The sequence below is a fragment of the Pleurodeles waltl genome, chromosome 9, assembly GCF_031143425.1.
Source record: "Pleurodeles waltl isolate 20211129_DDA chromosome 9, aPleWal1.hap1.20221129, whole genome shotgun sequence".
Taxonomy (NCBI): Eukaryota; Metazoa; Chordata; class Amphibia; order Caudata; family Salamandridae; genus Pleurodeles; species Pleurodeles waltl.
Genome location: NC_090448.1, coordinates 267,167,148 through 267,189,949, shown reverse-complemented (window position 1 = coordinate 267,189,949; position 22,802 = coordinate 267,167,148). Strand labels below are relative to the sequence as shown.

The 22,802-nt window shown below is 45.4% G+C and overlaps 1 protein-coding gene across 1 annotated transcript in view; it reads left to right on the top strand.

Moving 5' to 3' along the window:
• IARS1 (isoleucyl-tRNA synthetase 1) overlaps positions 1 to 22,802 on the top strand; it is a 703,557-nt gene that overhangs the window by 141,642 nt on the left and 539,113 nt on the right. The window contains exon 11 of the mRNA XM_069206674.1: positions 22,432 to 22,554. Within this exon, the coding sequence (XP_069062775.1) occupies positions 22,432 to 22,554 (123 nt within the window). The remainder of the gene's footprint in view (positions 1 to 22,431; positions 22,555 to 22,802) is intronic.

Sequence of the window (22,802 nt, the reverse complement as noted above, 5' to 3'; positions counted from 1 at the left end):
ACTCTGCTTATCATCTCAGTAGGGAAGAGACAGGGGGAGACTCCGGAAAACCTCCGTGGCTGCCTATCAGTAGTAGCCACTGTGATGCCAACGTTTTGTCTTAATTTTAATGTGGAGAAGATAGAGATCTTGTTTTTGGTAGAACTCGTAGTATCTGTAATGATTCGAGGTGGCCGTTGGCACTAGGTACTGTTCCTGAACTAAGGAGAGTAGTTAAGAATCATGGATTCTTAATTGATGATTCTCTCTCCATGGAAGGCCAGGTAAATGCCACTTGCGTCAAATATTTTGGCCATCTACGATTACTGTGCAAGCTCTTCCGATGGATTCCGATAGACTGGCATTGGACGGTTGTTCAGGCTTTAATTATGAGCAGGCTGGACTATAGCAATGCTCTTCATCTGAGAATGGTTGTTTTTCTGTTTACTCAATTACAGTCCATTCAAAATGCAGCTGCCAGACTTATCTGCAATAGAGCCTGAAGTAGTTCAGCCTTCTCCTGTTTAAATTCATTTAATTGGCTGCCTGTATACACAACAGCTAAATTCCAGTTACTATGCTATGTTCACAGAGCAATATACAATACAGGGTCTGCTGCTCGGTGCGGCGGAGTGGCTATGCGAGCACGTTGCCTTGCTAATCTAGCGCTGATTAACGCTAAGTGCCTTAAAAAAACAAGAATGGGCGGTCTCTCTTTTTCTCACTTAGCTGCCATGCATTGACAGTCTCTGCCTATTGATCTTAGCTTGACTTCGGACCACCCTATGTTTCAGAAGAGGTTGAAGACCTAGTTCTTTACGGTGAGACAGGTTGCGGTGTAGCCTTTGATCTAGCACCTTGATAGCCCTTTGGGGATGAGTGTTGCTCTTTATAAGTAATGTAAATAAATAACTAAATGAATAATAAATCCTTCCCCTGAGCTGGCGCTGTTATGGCTTTTGGTCGAAATGCCTGATGAGCGTTTTACTACCCTGGCCCTGCTCCTTGCTAACCAAAGAGTGACCTGCGCATGGGGCCGTTGTAGGGTGCCCACTATTCGTATTGCTTTATGTGGGCACCCCCAGTCAACCCAGGGACATTTGGGTGCCGTTCCAAGACTACAAGCAGACTCAAAGTCTGATACTGCTCACTGATATCTGAAGGGACCTATAGCCTTCTCTATGCCACCACGCCACTGACATGAATGACCTCTGCTTCTTCGTTGCATAATTGTAATCTGCTGAATAAATTACTACCAGTGGTCAAACTATTATTCTCCTGGTTCCATATAAAATGTAGTGTAAGTGCCTCCTATGTTTTTTCTCCCCCGTCTTACCCAATGTGCCGATGGATTATTTCTATTTATGAATGTAATTTGTATGGTGATGCAGCACTTTCATTTGTTGTTGTGATTTTAAATTTAAAATGATAAAGATTACATGAAACATCTGAATACATAGCGTATGGTTCCACACTGCACTAGGCCTGCATCATTAATCAGCCTATTCTGATGGATACAACTACCTGTGGATTCCTCACATAATGAATACTCCCATGGCGCCAGCATTCGACGGAAATCTTCTTCCTAGTCTCTGCACGTCGACGAGGACGTCACTCTAGCCCACGCGACGCCGCCTGACGTCATACAGGCAATAAGAGGTCCTCGACGACGTGCCGACGTCAGTTCCCTTTTTTCCGTGCATTCGAAACGGTTATCTTCGAGGGAGCAACTGTTACTTTCGTGGTTACAGTGTATTTTTGCTGCGTAGTCCTTCGCTACAGTAAGAATGTCGCAGAGAAAGTCGGGTTTTAAGCCTTGTCGTGAGTGTGGGGGCAAGATGTCAGTTACGGACCCTCACTCCGACTGCCTTTGGTGTTTGAGCTCCGACCACGACGTCGCGACTTGTGATTCATGCCAGCACATGAATCCAAAGGCCCTCAAGGAACGTGAGGCGAAGTTGTTTATGGCGAAGTCGAAAAAAGAAAAACATCACAAGAAGTCTTCTTCACCAAGGCATCGGCGTCATCGAGACTCCCGGCGCCGTAAAGAATCACGGCGCCATTCAAGCAAGGAGACTCGTTCCAGGTCTTCGGATCGGCGCCGGAGGGCTTGGGAGGTCAGTCCCACGGGCACGCCGCATCCATCGACGCCGTTGCCCTCTCCTGCGTCGCCGACATCACCTGGACAGGCGTCAATGATTGAAGTGGTGCAGCCTCAAGTGTTGTCTCCGGCGTCTCAGACGTCGAGGCCGGCGTCGGGGTCGCCTTCGAGACAGGCACCCCAGTATCCGGCTTTCCCCACCCCTGGAGCCGATAGTACTGCATTCCTAAATGCGATGTATACCATCTTCCAACAGATGGCTCCAGGGGGTGCTCCAGCTGGCCCTCTGGCCTTTTCTTTGGGTGATCCTGCGCCTCTACGGCCGGCACCCTTTATGCCCTTTCTCCCTTTTGGGAACGTGGGCTCGGCGCCGGTGGCTGCTCCGGTGGCTTCAGAGGGATTGGCTCCGGAGATTTCCATCCCGTCGACGTCGGGATTTCGTCCTGTGACTCCGTTGGGTCCATCCGCTCCGAGTGCTCTTTCATCGGCGCCGAAGTTACCTTGGCGCCGCACGTGGCGTCGGTGGCTTCTGAAGATCGGCGCCGATCTTCGAATTCGGCGGAGGCATTGTCGACTCCGCGTATCGAGCATAGGCTTCATTCGAGGAGACGTGCTCTCCGTTTATTAGAGGAGAAGGAGTACCAAAGAGTCCTGGAAGAAGAACTAGAGGACTCGGGTGATGGACTGCATGGTCTAGAGACGGCCAGTGGGCTGGACACTTCCCCTGAGTGGGATCTTTCGTCTCCAGGGGAATACACGGAGGAGGCTGCTTCCTTTCACGCAGTGGTACGGAAGGCGGCTAGTTTTCTGGACCTGCCTTTGCCGGTGGTAGAGGCAAAACAGAACATTTTGACAGAGGTGCTACATCCGGCCTCAGCTGCGGCGGAACCACTCTTGCCGTTTAATGACGCTTTGCTGGATCCGGTGCTAGAGGTGTGGAAGAGACCAGTATCTTCCCCAGCGGTTCACAGAGCCGTAGCCAGGAGGTATCGAGCTGCACCAACTGACCCTGGCTTTCTTTCTAGGCACCCTACACCGGAGAGCTTGGTGGTGCAGGCCTCCTGTTCATCCAAATCAGCGCCTGGTTAGTTCCCGACGGTGCCTGGAGACAGGGACTCGAAGAAACTGGATGCGCAGTCCAAGAAGATTTTTTCGTCCTGCAGTCTGGCGTTGAAGGCCACCAATGCAACTTGTATCCTGGGGAGATATATTCATGCTCTTATGGATGACATTTCCTCATCATTTACGGAGCTTCCCCAGGGTCTTTTGGATGTTGTTTCAAATGCCCAGGCTTCCGCGACCCAGATTATTCAGACTGGGCTAGACACAACCGACTCGGTGGCCAGAGCGATGGGCACAACTGTGGTGGCAAGGAGACAGGCCTGGCTCCGTAACTCGGGGTTTTCTGCGGATGTGCAGTCAACCTTATTGGATGTCCCTTTTGATGGGGACAAGCTGTTTGGGGCCAAGGCAGATTCGGCCTTGGAACGTTTTAAGGAGAGCAGGGCCACAGCTAAATCATTAGGGCTCCAAGCTCCTTCTTCCTCTGCCTCTTCCAGATTTTTCAGGAGGTTTCGTGGATTTGGGCGTGGCTCTTCCTCCTCTTCCTTTCGGGGGAGATACCAGCAACCTGCTTCTTCCCATCCCTATAGATCTTTTAGAGGGAGAGGGAGGGCCCGCACCAGAGGAGCCTCTCAGCAGCACTCTGCCTCTTCCTCATCCTCTGGAGGGGTGCAGCAGGGGAAGCAGCCTTAGGCTTCCACCATTTCCCACTCACTCCTCTCCTGTAGGGGGAAGATTACAGCATTTTCTCCGCAAATGGAAGACTGTTACAACGGACACTTGGGTTCTCAGTATTGTGGGAAAAGGCTACACCCTTCCCTTTCGGGAGTTCCTGCCCCTCATCCCGCCCATCTTATTGTTCAGAAGAACACCTCCTGTTGCTAGAACAGGAGGTTCAAGTCCTCCTTTCAAAGGGCGCGGTGGAGTTGGTCCCAGAGCAGGAAAGGGGTCGAGGTTGTTACTCAAGGTATTTCCTGATTCCCAAGAAGGATGGTCGGTTGAGACCAATCCTGGACCTGAGGATCTTGAATTGGTTCCTCAAACAGGAAAAGTTCAATATGCTGACCCTAGCTCAGGTGCTTTTGGCGTTGAACAAGGAAGATTGGATGGTGTCTGTCGACTTGCAGGATGCTTACTTTCATATCCCGATACTCAAGTCACACAGGAAGTATCTCCGGTTTATGGTGGGATTGCAGCACTATCAGTTTGCGGTCCTTCCGTTTGGTCTTACTTCAGCACCTCGAGTCTTCACGAAGGTGATGTCGGTGGTTGCGGCAGAGCTCAGAAGGAAGGGGATAGCAGTATTCCCTTACTTGGACGACTGGTTGATCAAAGCCAAGTCGCCGGAGCTTGTGTCGCATCATCTGCAGTCAACGACTCAGTTGTTGTTCGACCTGGGTTTTTCGGTGAACGAGCCCAAATCTCACCTGGAGCCCTCTCAGCGCCTCCTGTTCATAGGGGCAGTACTGGATACAACATTGAGTCGAGCCTTTCCTCCGCCTCAGCGGATTCAAGATATTCAGGAATTGGTTCCAATGTTTCGAAATGGAGCGGTAGTTCCAGTCCTCAAGGTCCTTCGTCTGCTCGGTCTGTTTGCCTCCTGCATTCTGTTGGTCACGCATGCTCGCTGGCACATGAGGGCTCTTCAGTGGTGCCTCCGAAGGCAGTGGTCTCAACACAAAGGAGATCTAGAAGGTGCTGTCAAGATCTCCAGAGATGCTGCTGTGGACTTGAAGTGGTGGATTGCGAGCAACAATCTTTCACAAGGAAAGCCGTTCGCGCAGTCGCCACCAGTGGCCACGGTCATAACGGATGCTTCCACTCTAGGGTGGGGAGCTCATCTGGGGGATCTGGAGATCAAAGGCCTTTGGTCTCCAGAGGAGCAGATGTTTCATATCAATCTGTTAGAGTTACGGGCTGGACGTCTGGCTCTCAAGGCCTTCCTCCCTTCCCTTCGTGGTCAGTCGGTACAGGTCCTGACGGACAATACTACCACGATGTGGTACATAAACAAACAGGGAGGAGTAGGGTCGTACCTTCTCTGCAGAGAAGCTCTTCGACTATGGTCCTGGGCAAAGGACCATCAGATTTGCTTGGTAGCAAATCATCTGGCCGGGGTCTTGAATGTACGTGCGGACAGTCTCAGTCGCCAATTCTCGGCCGACCACGAGTGGCGTCTCCATCCAGATCAAGTCCGTTTAATCTTCCAGATGTGGGGGTTTCCTCGGATAGATCTGTTTGCCACTCGGGAGAATGCGCATTGTCCGTTATTCTGCAGCCTCCAGTATCCGATGCAGGGAGCGTTAGGGGACGCGTTTCAAATAACCTGGTGCGGCCAGTTGCTTTACGCGTTTCCTCCCATACCCTTGATTCCTCGAGTATTGAGGAAGATTCGCCAAGACCGGGCGCTAGTCATCTTAATAGCTCCGGATTGGCCAAGGAGGGTGTGGTACTCCGACCTTCTCCAACTCTCAATGTGCCCTCCGCTCCGTCTCCCTTTCAGGGCAGACCTCCTCTCGCAGTCGCAGGGGCAGGTTTTACACCCCAACCTCCAGAGTCTGCACCTACATGCCTGGAGATTGAACGGGGCAACCTGAGTTCCTTCTCTCTTCCGCCTGATGTAGTGGATGTTATATTAGCGGTCAGGCGACACTCCACTAAATCTATCTACGCTAATAGGTGGTCTAAATTTGTTGCGTGGTGTGGAGAGAGGCAGATTGATCCCTTACATGCTCATCTATCGGACGTTTTGTCTTTTGCTCTCTCTGTAGCGCAGAAAGGTTGTGCAGTGGCTACCATTAAGGGTTATTTGTCGGCCTTGTCAGCCTTCATTTGTCTTCCAGACCAACCATCATTATTTAAATCCCCTATTGTTATCAGATTCTTGAAAGGTCTTCTAAATAAATATCCTCCAAAACCATTCGTTATGCCGCAATGGGATTTGTCCTTGGTCCTGACTTTCCTTATGGGGTCCCCTTTTGAGCCTATGCATTCTTGCCCCTTAAGGTATTTGGTTATAAAAACAGTTTTCCTGGTAGCGATAACATCTGCAAGGAGAGTGAGTGAGTTGCAGGCCTTATCGGTAAAGCCCCCTTATACAACTTTTTATGGGGATAAGGTGGTGTTGAGGACCAAGGCTGCTTTCCTCCCGAAGGTTGTTTCACCCTTCCATTTGGCTCAGACAATTACTTTGTCCACGTTCTATCCTCCGCCTCATCCTTCTAAAGAGGAAGAAAGACTGCACCGTCTGGACCCAAAGAGGGCGTTGAGCTTCTCTATTGATAGAACAAAGGATTTCAGGCTGGAGGATCAGCTGTTCATCGGGTACGTGGGCAAGAGGAGAGGAAAGGCAGTCCACAAGAGAACACTCTCCAGGTGGGTGGTTCTTTGCATTAAAATCTGTTGCTCTTTGGCAAAGAAGGACCCTCCTGAGGGCATTAGAGCTCATTCCACCAGAGCTAAGTCGGCCACTTCGGCCTTGGCCAGGGGTGTTCCTGTGGTTGACATCTGCAAGGCCGCAACTTGGTCGTCCCTTCACACTTTTGCGAAACATTACTGTTTGGACTCTGAGGTCAGAAGGGACGGCCATTTTGCACGGTCAGTGCTGCAGGATTTCTTGGTTTGACCATTTAGGCACCCGCCACCGGGCGTGGTACTGCTTTGGGACTCTATTCATTAGGTGAGGAATCCACAGGTAGTTGTATCCATCAGAAGAACGAGTTACTTACCTTCGGTAACGACTTTTCTGGTGGATACATTAGCTACCTGTGGATTCCTCACGGTCCCACCCGCCTCCCCGTTGCCTTTCTGGTCTTACCAAGTAATCCTTGAGTGCGCTCCTCTTGGTCTTCAAGGTTGCAATAGACGTTGTATATATGGATACGTGTGTATATTATCTGTATATATATATATATATATATATATATATATATATGTATATATCTTTGTGTACATACATGATTTGCATATATTTGTTCGTTATATTAAATTTACAGCTATTCATTGCAATATTGTGTATTTTACAAGGTTATGGGATGTTGCCTTGCTCTTTCATTGCATTGGGTGGTTGTTCTCATGCACGTAAAAAATGTTGGTACTGACGTCGGCACGTCGTCGAGGACCTCTTATTGCCTGTATGACGTCAGACGGCGTCGCGTGGGCTAGAGTGACGTCCTCGTCGACGTGCAGAGACTAGGAAGAAGATTTCCGTCGAATGCTGGCGCCATGGGAGTATTCATTAGGTGAGGAATCCACAGGTAGCTAATGTATCCACCAGAAAAGTTGTTACCGAAGGTAAGTAACTCGTTCTTCTGAGCCAATGATGAAATGTGGTTTAAACATAACCCCATAATTTAAATCCTGCATAACACCACTATTTAAATCATGCATTTAGTGGTAGAGTTCTGTAGGGGACAACAGTATGTGTTGTAAATGTCATACTTCACTAACCTGCTGACCCTTCTGTTAATAATATATTCATGCAAAGGTTATCCTCGTACTTTGCCATGCTTAGCCTGTGCAGCATCCGAGACCACACCATTGTAATTCTATCTCTGAGTTCAGAGTTCATTTACTTATCTCCGTGTAATGTGTTTTTCAGAGCTGTGTAGTTTTCAGCATTTCCCCACGGATGCCTTATATTAAAGCATATGTACTTGAAGAAAAGCCTAACATTGACAAACTAGATAATAAAGGTGGACATTTTAAAGGCAAGCCCATTAAAAACAAAATCTGATACAAAGCAGTTGTGTTAGAATAGAAATGGTAAAACTAGAAAGACTGTTGTGTTTGTGCAGGAAGTGTAGGCAAGGAAATGGGGCATTATGAGTTGTCCAGATAATGGTTCTTGACCAAAGAATCTATCATTTTTTTAGGTCAAGCGCACAAGTGCTTTTCAACCTGTTGTAAGTTTTCTGCGGGCTTTTAACCAGGCCCATCTCATGCCCATCGCTTTCACTTGTTCGTGAGTTTGCCTTTCGAAAATCCCGTAATGTCATTGGTAAATGCTCTACATTTGTCCCGCCTTTGGGTGGTTTTATACTACCTTGCAGACTGACCCTGTTACGTGGATTATTGCATGGTTGCCATTATGGGCAAACTATTGTTTTTTCTTCTGTCTCTCTCCCCTTCGTGCTCCCTGGTGCAAACAGCGCAGAACAGTACGAACTCCATCGGTGGTATTGAAGTGCTGGTCACATGGTTCACACTATTACCTAATAAGGATCATTTCTTTTGGCTGTCCCCTTTGAGCTCCATAGCTTTCACAAAAACACTTTTAATTGAAATATGCTATATGTAACAAACACAGAAATCCTCAAAGCGGCTCTCCCAATACAGCTGGAGTGTCGATAAAAAAATATTCACTGCACTCGGGAAACTTAACACATAACTCTTTGCTGGTCTTTGCTTGTAGAAAACAGTCTTGCTCATTTCTCAGCCTGTAGTGGTATTAGGACAATGAGACCACAACCAGAACGTTCACCATGACATCCTCTTTCTGTCTACACGATCTCTGTGTCCCCACACTAGGTTAGTGGGGACCCCAAAATAATAACTCCTCCCACCATTGGCTGGAACTTTTGTTTTACTGCTGGGAGTAGTATGCATTTTAAGGGCCTTGTTTTTAATAATATTGCAGCAGGCCTGTTAGCTCAGAAAATGTGTAATGCACTATGCCCTCTAGAGGCTAGATATATGGGTACACTGCATTACTTTCTGCCATTCTTTTTATGTGGTTATTGCCTCTAGGGGCTAATTACTGTCTAATGCAAAAGTTTATTTCTGATAAAGGTTTTTATTGGGGCCACATGATAATTGTATATATCTTATTAATCTCTTTTTTATTGCAGTTATGACCATGAATCAGGCCACCTTAACATCCTTAATACAGTATGACTGTTTGAACACTCTGTATATTTTTGGGTGACCCATCTAGTTTATTTCTCTCGGTACTCCTCTGTGTTTGTATTGTGTCTTTTATGTGTGAATTGTGTTAGCCAGCCAGCAACTCTGATGATGTGGTGGCGAAAATGGTATTCTTTTGGAATTAGCATGGCTGATTTTAATTTGCTGAATGGCATAATTTTCATTTTTGGCTCCTGCTAGAGGAAGAAGGTAAATAGAAGTCCTTTAGTTATTTGCAAAGCCACTGGAATTATGTTGCAAGGAAAGACCAAATTACGAGGCAGCGTTGACCAATTTGTGTGGCATAAAAAGTCCACTTATGAATTTACAATGCCAATAGCTCGAACTCAAACAAATGCAAGACCCATTCCATTACAGATTCTTGTTTTCATTTAATGTTAGAATGAATAGTGACTACATCATTGTGTGCTAACTCCCAATGATGACCGTAATGTTCAAATTTTTTTAGACTTTGCCTAAAATGTTATCTTTTTCATTGGATTGTGACTGTTTAATAGTACATTAATGTCATCTGTTGCCTTATGAATGTTGATTAGGAATCCTGTTACTGGTGTGTTAGTATAGTTCAGTTAAATAACATTAAATGTGGTCAGTCCTCATAATTCCAATGACCTTTGTTTGTTGAATGATTCCACAAATATATATATATATATATATATATATTCGATGGCATGTGTAGCTGCAGATACACATGCTGTCCACATCCCGCCATTTGGTGTTGGGCTCGGAGTGTTACAAGTTGTTTTTCTTCGAAGAAGTCTTTTCGAGTCACGAGATCGAGGGACTCCTCCCATTTCGGCTCCATTGCGCATGGGCGTCGACTCCATCTTAGATTGTTTTTTTTTCCGCCATCGGGTTCGGACGTGTTCCTTTTCGCTCCTTGTTTCGGGTCGGAAAGTTAGTTAGAATCTCGGAAAAACCATCGGTATTGTTTGCGTTCGGTATCAGGTTAGTTACAACAGATCAACACCGACTTTTGAAGAGCTCCGGTGGCCCTTCGGGGTTTTTTCGATCCCCCGTCGGGGCCTGGTCGGCCCAGCCACGTGTCTCTTCAAGGCTGATGGAACGGACCCCATTCCGCTTCTGCCCAAAATGCCATAACAAGTATCCATATACAGATCAGCATCTGGTCTGTAACTTGTGTTTGTCGCCGGAACACAAGGAAGATACTTGTGAAGCCTGTCGAGCGTTTCGGTCCAGGAAGACACTAAGAGACCGAAGAGCAAGAAGACTGCAAATGGCGTCGGTGCCGACAGGACAAGGGCATTTCGAGGAGGAGGAAGAAACCTTCTCCGTCCAGGAATCGGACTCGGATGAGATCGATCCAGAGGAAACGCCGAAAACCGTGAGTAAGACGTTGAAACATAAAACTCACGAAAAGAGCACAAAAGCCCAGGGGACACCACCGCCACCAGGCCATGGCTTAACCCGGAAAATAGGTGACCGAATATCGGCACCGAAAAAGGGCACGCTGGTGTCGAAGTCATCCGACTCCGGTCGAGATACCGCCACACAGCAATCTCGGGCCCGAGATAGCGGCTCCGAGCTAGTTCGACATCGAGACAGCAGCACCGAAATGAGTCTGCACCGAGAAACAACGACGCCGAAAACAAATAAGGTTTCGTCGGAACCGAAAAAGGTAGCCGAAAAGGTTTCGATGCCGAAACATCCGGCTTCGGAACCGAAATCAAGTTCCTACACAGAGGAACAAGGACTGTCCTCACAAATGAAAATACATAGATTTGGACAGGAATTAGAGGCAGTGGAGCCAGACTACACCCAAAGACGGCTCCACATCCAAAAGGATACGGGAAAGATCAGCACTCTCCCTCCTATTAGGATGAAACACAAACTTGCCTTCCAGGAGAAAGACAAGCAGCCACAGGCAAAGGTGGCTAAACAAGTAACCCCGCCACCATCTCCACAACGCTCTCTGCAACCATCACCTGTAGCCACTCCACCTATGATGCAATCACCGACCCACACAGGGATGAGTCAAGATGACCCTGACGCATGGGACCTTTATGATGCACCAGTGTCAGATAATAGTCCTGACTGTTATCCAGCTAGACCGTCGCCACCAGAAGATAGTACAGCCTACGCACAAGTGGTGTCGAGGGCAGCGGCATTTCATAATGTCAGCCTACATGCAGAGCCCATTGAAGACGACTTTCTATTTAATACACTGTCGTCCACACACAGCCAGTACCAGAGTCTTCCCATGCTACCCGGGATGCTAAAACACTCCAAACAAGTGTTTGAGGAGCCGGTAAAAGGAAGGGCCATTACTCTGCAAGAGTGGAGAAAAAATATAAACCGCCACCAACAGACCCCGTGTACATCACACAACAGCTAACACCGGACTCAGTTGTAGTAGGGGCAGCTCGCAAAAGAGCAAACTCACATACTTCAGGAGATGCACCACCTCCAGATAAGGAAAGTCGCAAATTCGATGCAGCAGGCAAAAGAGTGGCGGCACAGGCAGCAAACCAGTGGCGTATTGCAAATTGTTGGCCCGATACGATAGGGCTCATTGGGACGAAATGCAACATTTTATAGAACATTTGCCCAAGGAGTTCCAGAAAAGAGCACAGCAAGTAGTAGAAGGACAGAGTATCTCCAACAATCAGATACGTTCAGCTATGGATGCTGCAGACACAGCTGCTAGAACTGTCAACACAGCAGTAACAATAAGGAGACATGCATGGCTGCGGACATCAGGATTTAAACCAGAAATCCAGCAAGCTGTGCTGAATATGCCATTTAACGGACAGCAGTTGTTTGGGCCGGAGGTGGACACTGCTATCGAAAAACTTAAGAAAGACACTGACACGGCCAAAGCCATGGGCGCACTACTCCCCGCAGAGCAGAGGCACATTTCGAAAAACACAGTTTCGAGGGGGGTTTCGAGGGCAAAGCACAGAACCCACGACCTCACAAACAAGGCCCACTTATCAAAGCCAATATCTGCGTGGAAGTTTCCGGGAACAATATAGATGGGGACAGTTCCAAAAAAATAGAGGAAAGTTCCAAAGTCCCAAAACTCCTCAAAATAAGCAGTGACTTACAAGTCACGCATCCCCAAAACATAACACCTGTGGGGGGGAGACTAAGCAATTTTTACAAACATTGGGAGGAAATAACAACAGATCCTTGGGTACTAGCAATTATCCAGCATGGTTATTGCATAGAATTTCTCAAATTCCCTCCAAACGTCCCACCGAAAACACACAATATGTCAAAACAACATATAGATCTTTAAGACTAGAAGTTCAGTAGTTGCTACAAAAAGAGGCAATAGAATTAGTAACAAACCAACAGAAAGGAACAGGAGTTTACTATCTGTACTTTCTGATACCCAAAAAAGACAAAAGTCTGAGACCTATATTAGATCTCAGAACATTAAATACCTACATCAAATCAGATCACTTTCACATGGTGACATTACAGGACGTAATCCCACTGCTCAAACAACAAGACTACATGACAACACTAGACCTAAAGGATGCATATTTCCATATACCGATACATCCTTCACACAGAAAGTACTTAAGGTTTGTATTCCAAGGGGTACACTACCAATTCAAGGTGTTGCCATTCGGAATAACAACTGCGCCAAGAGTTTTTACAAAATGCCTAGCAGTCATAGCTGCACATATCAGAAGGCAGCAAATACATGTGTTCCCGTACCTAGACGATTGGTTAATCAAAACAAACACGCTAGAACGGTGTTCACAACACACAAAGTATGTCATAGAAACCCTCCACAAACTAGGTTTCTCAATCAACTACACAAAGTCACACCTTCTGCCGTGTCAAACACAGCAATACTTAGGGGCGACAATCAACACAGCAAAAGGGATTGCCACGCCAAGCCCACAAAGGGTTCAGGCATTTCACCGTTTAATACAGACCATGTATCCAAAACAAACAATACAAGTCAAGATGGTGATGAAACTCCTAGGCATGATGTCCTCATGCATAGCCATTGTCCCAAACGCAAGGTTACACATGCGGCCCTTACAGCAGTGCCTAGCATCACAATGGTCACAGGCACAGGGTCAACTTCTAGACCTGGTGTTGGTAGACCGCCAAACATACATCTCGCTTCAATGGTGGAACAGTATAAATTTAAACCAAGGGCGGCCTTTCCAAGACCCAGTGCCACAATATGTAATAACCACAGATGCCTCCATGATAGGGTGGGGAGCACACCTCAATCAACACAGCATCCAAGGACAATGGAACACTCAGCAAAAACAGTTTCACATAAATCACTTAGAACTATTGGCAGTATTTCTAGCGCTAAAAGCTTTTCAACCCATAATAAGCCACAAACACATTCTTGTCAAAACAGACAACATGACAACGATGTATTACATAAACAAACAGGGAGGGACACACTCAACGCAGTTGTGTATCCCGACACAGAAAATATGGCATTGGGCGATTCACAACCACATTCGCCTAATAGCACAATTTATTCCAGGAATTCAGAATCAGTTAGCAGACAATCTCTCTCGGGATCACCAACAGATCCACGAATGGGAGATTCACCCCCAAGTACTGAACAGTTACTTCCAGAGTTGGGGGAACACCACAAATAGATCTATTTGCAACAAAGGAAAACGCAAAATGCCAAAACTTCGCATCCAGGTACCCACAAGATCAGTCTCAGGGCAATGCGTTATGGATGAGTTGGTCAGGGATATTTGCTTACGCTTTTCCCCCTCTCCCACTCCTTCCATATCTGGTAAACAAGTTGAGTCAAAACAAACTCAAACTCATACTAATAGCGCCAACAGGGGCAAGACAACCCTAGTACACAACACTACTAGACCTCTCAGTAGTGCCTCATGTCAAATTACCAAACAGACCAGATCTGTTAACGCAACACAAACAGCAGATCAGACACCCAAATCCAGCATCACTGAATCTAGCAATTTGGCTCCTGAAGTCCTAGAGTTCGGACACTTAGACCTCACACAGGAATGTATGGAGGTCATAAAACAAGCTAGGAAACCTACCACTAGACATTGCTATGCAAATAAGTGGAAAAGATTTGTTTATTACTGCCATAATAATCAAATTCAACCCTTACACGCATCTGCCAAAGACACTGTAAAATACTCACTGCATTTGCAAAAGTCAAAGCTAGCTTTTTCTTCCATTAAAATACATCTTACCGCAATTTCAGCTTACCTGCAAATTACGCACTCAACTTCACTATTTAGGATACCAGTCATAAAAGCGTTTATGGAGGGCCTAAAGAGAATTATACCACCAAGAACACCACCAGTTCCTTCATGGAACCTCAACATTGTCTTAACACGACTCATGGGTCCACCTTTTGAGCCCATGCACTCTTGTGAAATACAATACTTAACATGGAAAGTTGCATTTTTAATTGCCATTACATCTCTAAGAAGAGTAAGTGAGATTCAAGCATTTACCATGCAGGAACCATTTATTCAAATACACAAGCATAAAGTAGTTCTACGGACAAATCCTAAATTTCTACCAAAAGTCATATCACCGTTCCACTTGAATCAAACAGTAGAATTACCAGTGTTCTTTCCACAGCCAGATTCTGTAGCTGAAAGAGCACTACATACATTAGACATCAAAAGAGCGTTAATGTACTACATTGACAGAACAAAACCTATTTGAAAACAAAACAATTATTTATTGCTTTTCAAAAACCTCATACAGGAAATCCAATTTCTAAACAAGGTATTGCTACATGGATAGTTAAGTGCATTCAAATCTGTTATCTTAAAGCAAAAAGTGAACTGCCTATTACACCAAAGGCACACTCAACCAGAAAGAAAGGTGCTACCATGGCCTTTCTAGGAAATATTCCAATGACCGAAATATGTAAGGCAGCTACATGGTCTACGCCTCATACATTTACCAAACACTACTGTGTAGATGTGTTAACGGCACAACAAGCCACAGTAGGTCAAGCAGTACTACGAACATTGTTTCAAACAACTTCAACTCCTACAGGCTGAACCACCGCTTTTGGGGAGATAACTGCTTACTAGTCTATGCACAGCATGTGTATCTGCAGCTACACATGCCATCGAACGGAAAATGTCACTTACCCAGTGTACATCTGTTCGTGGCATTAGTTGCTGCAGATTCACATGCGCCCACCCACCTCCCCGGGAGCCTGTAGCCGTTTAGAAGTTGATCTTGAACACTTGTAAATTTGTAAATACATAACTTTAAACTACATTAGGTACATACCTATTCACTCCATTGCATGGGCACTATTACTAGTATACACAACTCCTACCTCACCCTCTGCGGGGAAAACAGTCTAAGATGGAGTCGACGCCCATGCGCAATGGAGCTGAAATGGGAGGAGTCCCTCGATCTCGTGACTCGAAAAGACTTCTTCGAAGAAAAACAACTTGTAACACTCCGAGCCCAACACCAGATGGCGGGATGTGCACAGCATGTGAATCTGCAGCGACTAATGCCACGAACAGATGTACACTGGGTAAGTGAAGTGACATTTTCCATATATAAAAACACACACACACACACACGTATGTTCGATGGCATGTGTAGCTGCAGATACACGTTATGCACAGGTCCTGCCATCTAGTGTTGGGCTCGGAGTGTTACAAGTTGTTTTTCTTCGAAGAAGTATTTTCGAGTCACGGGATCGAGTTGTTTCTTTTCACTCCGGTAGTTCGAGTCGGAAAAGTACTACAAACTCTCTAAATTCGTCGGTATTGTTTTCGATCGCGTACCATCTATCATAGACAGTTCTATACCGGCGAATACAGCTCTATACTTGCCCTTCGGGGTACCCGTGCCCAACTTGAGCCTGGTCGGCCCGACCAAAGACTCGTCGAAGCCTCATGGATTGGACTCCGTTTCGATTCTGCCCTCAGTGCCACACCAAGTTCCTGTATACGGACCAACATCTAGTCTGTAACCTGTGTCTATCTCCAGACCCCCAAGAGGATACTTGCGAGGCCTGCAGATCTTTCCGCTCGAAAAAGACTCTACTAGACCAAAGAGCGCAAAGGTTGGAAATGGCGTTGAAGCACTGAACGCCTTGGCGCAAAAGAGGAGGAGATGATCCACACCGCAGTCTCTGTTCGGGGGTCCGACTCCGAGTCCGACAACGACAGACCAATAACAGCGGGCCAGCACGTGAGTACGCCTGCCCCTACCCAGTCCAAGCCAAAACACAAGGCCTCTGGGATGCCACTGCCGGAAGGCCATGGCTCCACCCGTAAAAAGGATGCTGGTGACCAAGCAACAACTTCGGCACCGAGAAAGGCCACGCCACCGAAGCCTTCGGACTCGAGCTGAAGCATAGGCTCCAAAATACTCAAGCACCGACCCATCGAGTCGAAGCCCCGAAAATCCCTCTCTGAGCCGAGGTCAACGTCTACTCCAGGCCTTTCGATCCCGAGAAAACCGACTTCGGAGCCAAAAAGTCTTTCCAAACAATTCAAAGAAAGCCGTAGATTTGCGGAAGAATTTGTGCAAACGGAGGAATTTGACGAAAAACAGGCCAGAATCCAAATTCATAAAGACACTGGCAAGATCCTCACTGCACCTCCTCTAAAAACAAAGAGGAAGCTGTCCTTTCAAGGACATTTGGACACTGACCAGCCACCGGCTAAAGTGCCAAAATCGAGACAAAAATCTCCACCTCCTCAGTTCCAACCTCATCAGTCTCCTCCTCATTCTCCTCAACTAACTGTCTCTCCACCTATTATCCCCACTGCAGAGTCTCCAGTACACTGCAGAGTCACACCAAGATGAGGTCGACCCATGGGACCTTTATGATGATCCCATTTCTGACAATGGTCCAGAATGCTATCCGTCAAAGCCCTCACCCCCAGAGGATAGCACCCCATACACTCAGGTTCTTGCTAGGGCAGCGTCATACCATAACGTAGCCATGCACAGAACCCCTTGAGGATGATTTTTTTTATCTAATACTTTGTCCTCAACTCATGCCACCTACCAGAGTCTACCCATGCTTCCTGGCATGTTAAAACATGCACATCAAATCTTTCAGGAACCAGTTAAGGCAAGAGCAATCACTCCTAGGGTAGAAAAGAAATATAAGCCGCCTTCTTCTGACCCAGCTTTTATTACCCAACAGCTACCCCCAGATTCTGTAGTGGTCAGCGCAGCAAGGAAAAGGGCTAACTCCCAGTCGTCTGGTGACGCACCGCCACCAGATAAAGAAAGCAAAAAAATTGATGCTGCTGGTGAAAGAGTAGCATCACAAGCGACTAATCAATGGCGCATAGCCAATTCCCAAGCACTAATGGCTAGATACGACCGGGCACACTGGGACGAGATGAGACATCATCCAGCATCTCCCCAAGGATCAACAGAAAAGAGCCCAGCAAATAGTCGAGGAGGGGCAGGCCATTACCAGTAATCAAATCAGGGCAGCGTTAGACTCCGCAGACACAGCCGCAAGAACTATTAATACAGCTGTCACCATTAGACGACACGCATGGCTTTGGTCGTCAGGCTTTAAACCTGAAATCCAGCTAGCTGTTCTTAACATGCCATTTAATGAAAAACAGCTGTTTGGCACACAGGTTGATACAGCCATTGAGAAAATGAAAAAGGACGCCGGCACTGCTAAAGCTATGGGGGCGCTTTACTCAACACAATACAGAGACTAATTTCGAAAGCCTCAATATAGGGGAGGCTTTAGAGCCCAAACATCTGCGGCATCTACCTCACAATACAAACCCTCTTACTAGCCACAATACCAAAGGGGGGTTTCAAGGAAACTACAGAGGACAATTTCCCAGAACTAGGGGAAAATATCAGCCCTCAAAGCAAACCACACACACCAAGCAGTGACTTGCTCTACATCTTCCCTCACCACACTTCCCCCTGTGGGAGGAAGACTGCAACAGTTACACACACACACACTGGTTACCCATCACAACAGACAATTGGGTCTTATACATTATCCAACATGGTTACTGCTTAGACTTCGCACAAATTCCTCCAGATATACCTCCAAAACCACACAAACTCTCCTCCCAACACATTTCAATGTTGCAAGCAGAGGTACAATCATTATTACTCAAACAAGCCATGGAGCTTGTACCACATCATCAAAAAGTAACAGGGTTGTACTCCCTATATTTTTGGAACATTGAGACCAATACTAGATCTCAGAACTCTCAATCTTTACATCCTATCAGAACACTTTCACATGGTAACACTACAGGATGTAGTCCCACTGTTACAGCAACAAGATTTTATGGCAACACTGGATCTAAAAGATGTGTATTTTCACATACCCATCCATCCAGCGTACAGAAAATATCTCAGGTTTGTAATACAAGGAAAACATTACCAGTTCAAAATGTTACTTTTTGGGATAACAGCTCCCAGGTTAATTACAAAATGCCTTGCCGTAGTCACAGCCTACATAAGAAGACAACACATCCATGTCTTTCCATATCTCGACGACTGGCTAATAAAAGCCAACAGTCAACACAGTGCCAATACCATAGACGTTATGTAATAAAGACCCTACACACAATAGGGTTCTCAATAAACGACAAAAAATTTCACTTACAGCCAGCGCAGGTTCAACAGTATTTAGTAGCCACATTAAACACCCAAACAGCACTTGCAAGCCCAAGCCCAAGTCCACAAAGGGTACAATCATTCCACAACATATTACCACGAATCCAGCCAAACCAACAGTACACACTCAAATTTGTCATGAAACTGTTGGGCATGATGGCATCATGCATCACCATTGTCCCCAATGCAAGACTAAACATGCGGCCCTTACAACAGTGCCTTGCAAAACAATGGTCACAGGCACATGGTAAACTTCAAGATCTAGTGTTTATAGACCGCCAAACACACATCTCGCTTCAGTGGTGGAATTTCACACATTTAAACAAAGGGCGGCCATTTCAGAACCCTGTTCCTCAAGCCATACTTACAACAGATGCATCAATGATTGGATGGGGAGCACACCTCAACAATCACAACATTCAGGGACAATGGGACAACAAACACAAACAACTTCACATAAATCACTTAGAATTGCTAGCTGTATTCATAGCACTAAAAGCCCTTCAACCTCTTCTCGTTCACAAACACATTCTCTTCAAAACAGACAATATGACTACTATGTACTACCTGAACAAACAGGGAGGAACCCACTCATCACACATTTGTCTTCTAGCACAAAAATATTGGCATTGGGCAATTCACAACAACATTCACCCTGTAGCACAGTACATTCCAGGGATTCACAATCAATTATCAGACGGTCTCAGTCGGGATCATCAGCAAACACACGAGTGGGAAATTCACCCCCAGGTACTTCACAAGTACTTTCGCCAATGGGGAACACCAGACATAGATCTATTCGCCACCACCATCAGAATGCAAAATGCCAAAACTTTGCATCCAGGTTCCCACGCCCTCTATCCAAGGGCAATGCTCTATGGATCCTACTGGTCAGGGATAATTGCTTATGCTTTTCCCCCTCTCCCACTCATTCCATTTCTGGTCAACAAACTGCGTCAAAACAAACTCATACTTATAGCGCCAACGTGGGCACGTCAACCATGGTACACGACATTGTTAGACCTACCACTAGTACCACACATCAAGCTACCAAACAGGATGGATCTGTTGACACAAAACAAACAACTGATCAGGCACCCCAATCCAGCAATACTCAATCTAGCAATCTGGCTCCTGAAGTCTTAGAGTTTGGATATCTACATATTCCACCAGAATGTATGGAAGTAATTAAACAAGCAAGAAAACCCACTACCAGGCAGTGCTATGCAAACAAATGGAAAAGGTTTATCTTTTACTGCCAATCCAAACATATAACACCTCTTTCCGCATCCATACAAGACAATGTAGGCTACTTACTTCATCTACAAAAAGCAAATTTAGTTTTTTCATCCATTAAAATACATCTCACAGCTATTTCAGCCTATTTACAAGTCTCTATTTAGAGTCTGTCATCAAAGCGTTCATGGAAGGACTAAAACCTATCATACCTCCAAGAATAGCACCAGTGCCTTCATGGAATCTCAATATTGTACTCACACGGCTCATGGGTTCACCGTTTGAACACATGCACTCGTGTCAGATTCAATATCTAACATGGAAAGTAGCATTCCTCGTTGCAATCACTTCATTACGAAGAGTTAGTGAAATACAATCATTCACTGTTGAACAACCCTTTATACAAGTACACAAACATAGTCGTACTTCACGCAAACCCAAAATTCCTACCTAAAGTTGTCTCACCGTTTCATATCAATCAAACAGTGGAACTTCCATTCTTCTTCCCACAGCCAGACTCTAAAGAGCTCTACATACATTAGACATTAAAAGGGCTTTAATGTATTACATTGACAGGACAAAATCATTTAGGAAAACGAAACCGTTATTTCTTGCATTCCAAAAACCCCATACTGGTAATCCTATCTCAAAACAAGGAATAGCCAGATGGATAGTAAAGTGCATCCAAACCTGTTACCTAAAAGCACAAAGACCGCTATTAGTAACACCAAAGGAACACTCCACCAGGAAGAAAGGAGCAACAATGGCATTTCTAGGGAATATACCAATGACAGAAATCTATAAAGCAGCCACTTGGCTAACACCCCATACATTTACCAGACAATTCTGTGTAGCTGTGTTAGCAACACAACAAGCCCCAGTAGGACAGGCTGTACTAAGAACACTATTTCAAACAACTTGAACTCCTACAGGCTGACCACCGCTTATGGGAGGAGAACTGCTTTGTACTCTATGCATATCATCTGTATCTGCAGCTACACATGCCATCGAACGGAAAATGTCACTTACCCAGTGTACATGTGTTCGTGGCATGTTCAGCTGCAGATTCACATGCACCCTCCCTCCTCCCCGGGAGCCTGTAGCCGTTTAAGTTACACTTCAATTTGTACAAATGTATATATATCTCTATTCCATTGCATGGACATCTCTTTCTTTACACTTTATCACTCCTACCTTACCCTTTGCGGGAAAACAATCTAAGATGGAGTCGATGCCCATGCGCAGTGGAGCTGAAAAGGAGGAGTCACTCAATCACGTGACTCAAAGACTTCTTCAAAGAAAAACAATTTGTAACACTCTGAGCCCAACTCTAGATGGCAGGACCTGTGTATAGCATGTGAATCTGCAGCTGAACATGCCACGAACAGATGTACACTGGGTAAGTGACATTTTATTTATATATATATATATATATATATATATATATATATTTATTTTGGGAAACCTAGCTGAGAGAAAACATGTTTGTCCTCTCTTCTGTTGACAAAATTATTCACCTAGCACGCATTTGGCTGCATGAAATCCTTTTTCTTGTGCTTGCAGGACAGAGAAAATTGATTCTGAAAGCATCTGTCTTTCTGTCTTTCTTACTGCCCGGATGATCATATTTGTGTAAATGTCAACTTCTGTTGTGTGCTTCGGAGTGGTGTGTCCATTGGTAGCACACAAGGTGTTTAATGTTAGCTCATCTAAAGGTCCAATAAGCACCAGATCTTTTTCTCCTTAAATGTATTGGGATCCATTATTTAAGTATCCACATATGGAGAGGACATGCAAGGAGAATGATGAAATAATACTGTTTGTTTCAAATGTACTAATTGCTGAATAATATTGTGTTTTATTAACTGCCTGTAAATATTTGAGGTTTGTTATATAGCACTATGCAAATGTATTTAAACTTAATGAGAATTGGACAGCATTACTGCAGACAATCGCGCTTAGGTTCTGTTTTCTTCTGTAATGTGGTTCGTTTATTATTCTTGTTCCACAATTTAGACGGGCGTGCTGTGTGATTTGCTCCTCTTTTCCGCATAAATCCTGTTCCCAGAGTGATTATCCTTTCCATCAAATCTTCATAACTCTCCAGCAAGGCACTCACTTTTTACTTGAGTTTTTTAATCAACAAAAACATCAAGTGTAGCAAACGGTGCAAATGTGACTGCTGCGACTGGCCCCTCTTGGGCTGCCGGTTGCATAACGAGGTATCAGATGCTGCAGGTCTCTGAGTATCAGTTACAGTTTATAACTATTGAAAGAGTGCCCTCTTCAGTTGAAGTTCTTTGTCTATTGTTCAGGTAAATTGTATCAAGATTGTGCTATATTTTTGACATAAGATGATTGAAGGTGTATTTCAGTATGCCCAGCATTGCTGTCTATCAAGGTGCAAAAGCCCTTTTCTAATTAACATAACAATATTCTGCGTTATTACTGGTGTATGTTTTGCTCTGGTAAATTATTTATCTGAAGTTAGCCCCTCCTTAACAGTGTTTTTGTTTTTTCTTAAGGATGACTACAGGGTCTGCATGGATTTTAACATCATTCAGAAGGACACTGTTCCGGTTTGTCCTGTGGATGCATCTGGCTGTTTCACCGCTGAAGTGACTGACTTTGTGGGACAATACGTGAAGGTTGGTATGCTTATAGATAAATTCTGCCAATTGAGGGAGGAACACGCTTCAGGGCCTCTTTTTGCTCAAGTGGTTTTGTCGTCTCAAGTTCATACTTCACCACTGTGCAGGGATGAGTCTGACCGAAGTGGGAAACGCTTCTCACACTGTTGGGGCGTAGCATTAACTTGACTGATCTAGATTTGCATACTGTGAAATTACAGTCTTGTTGATGTATGCCTTCTTTTTTCTAGACTTGATTTGCCATG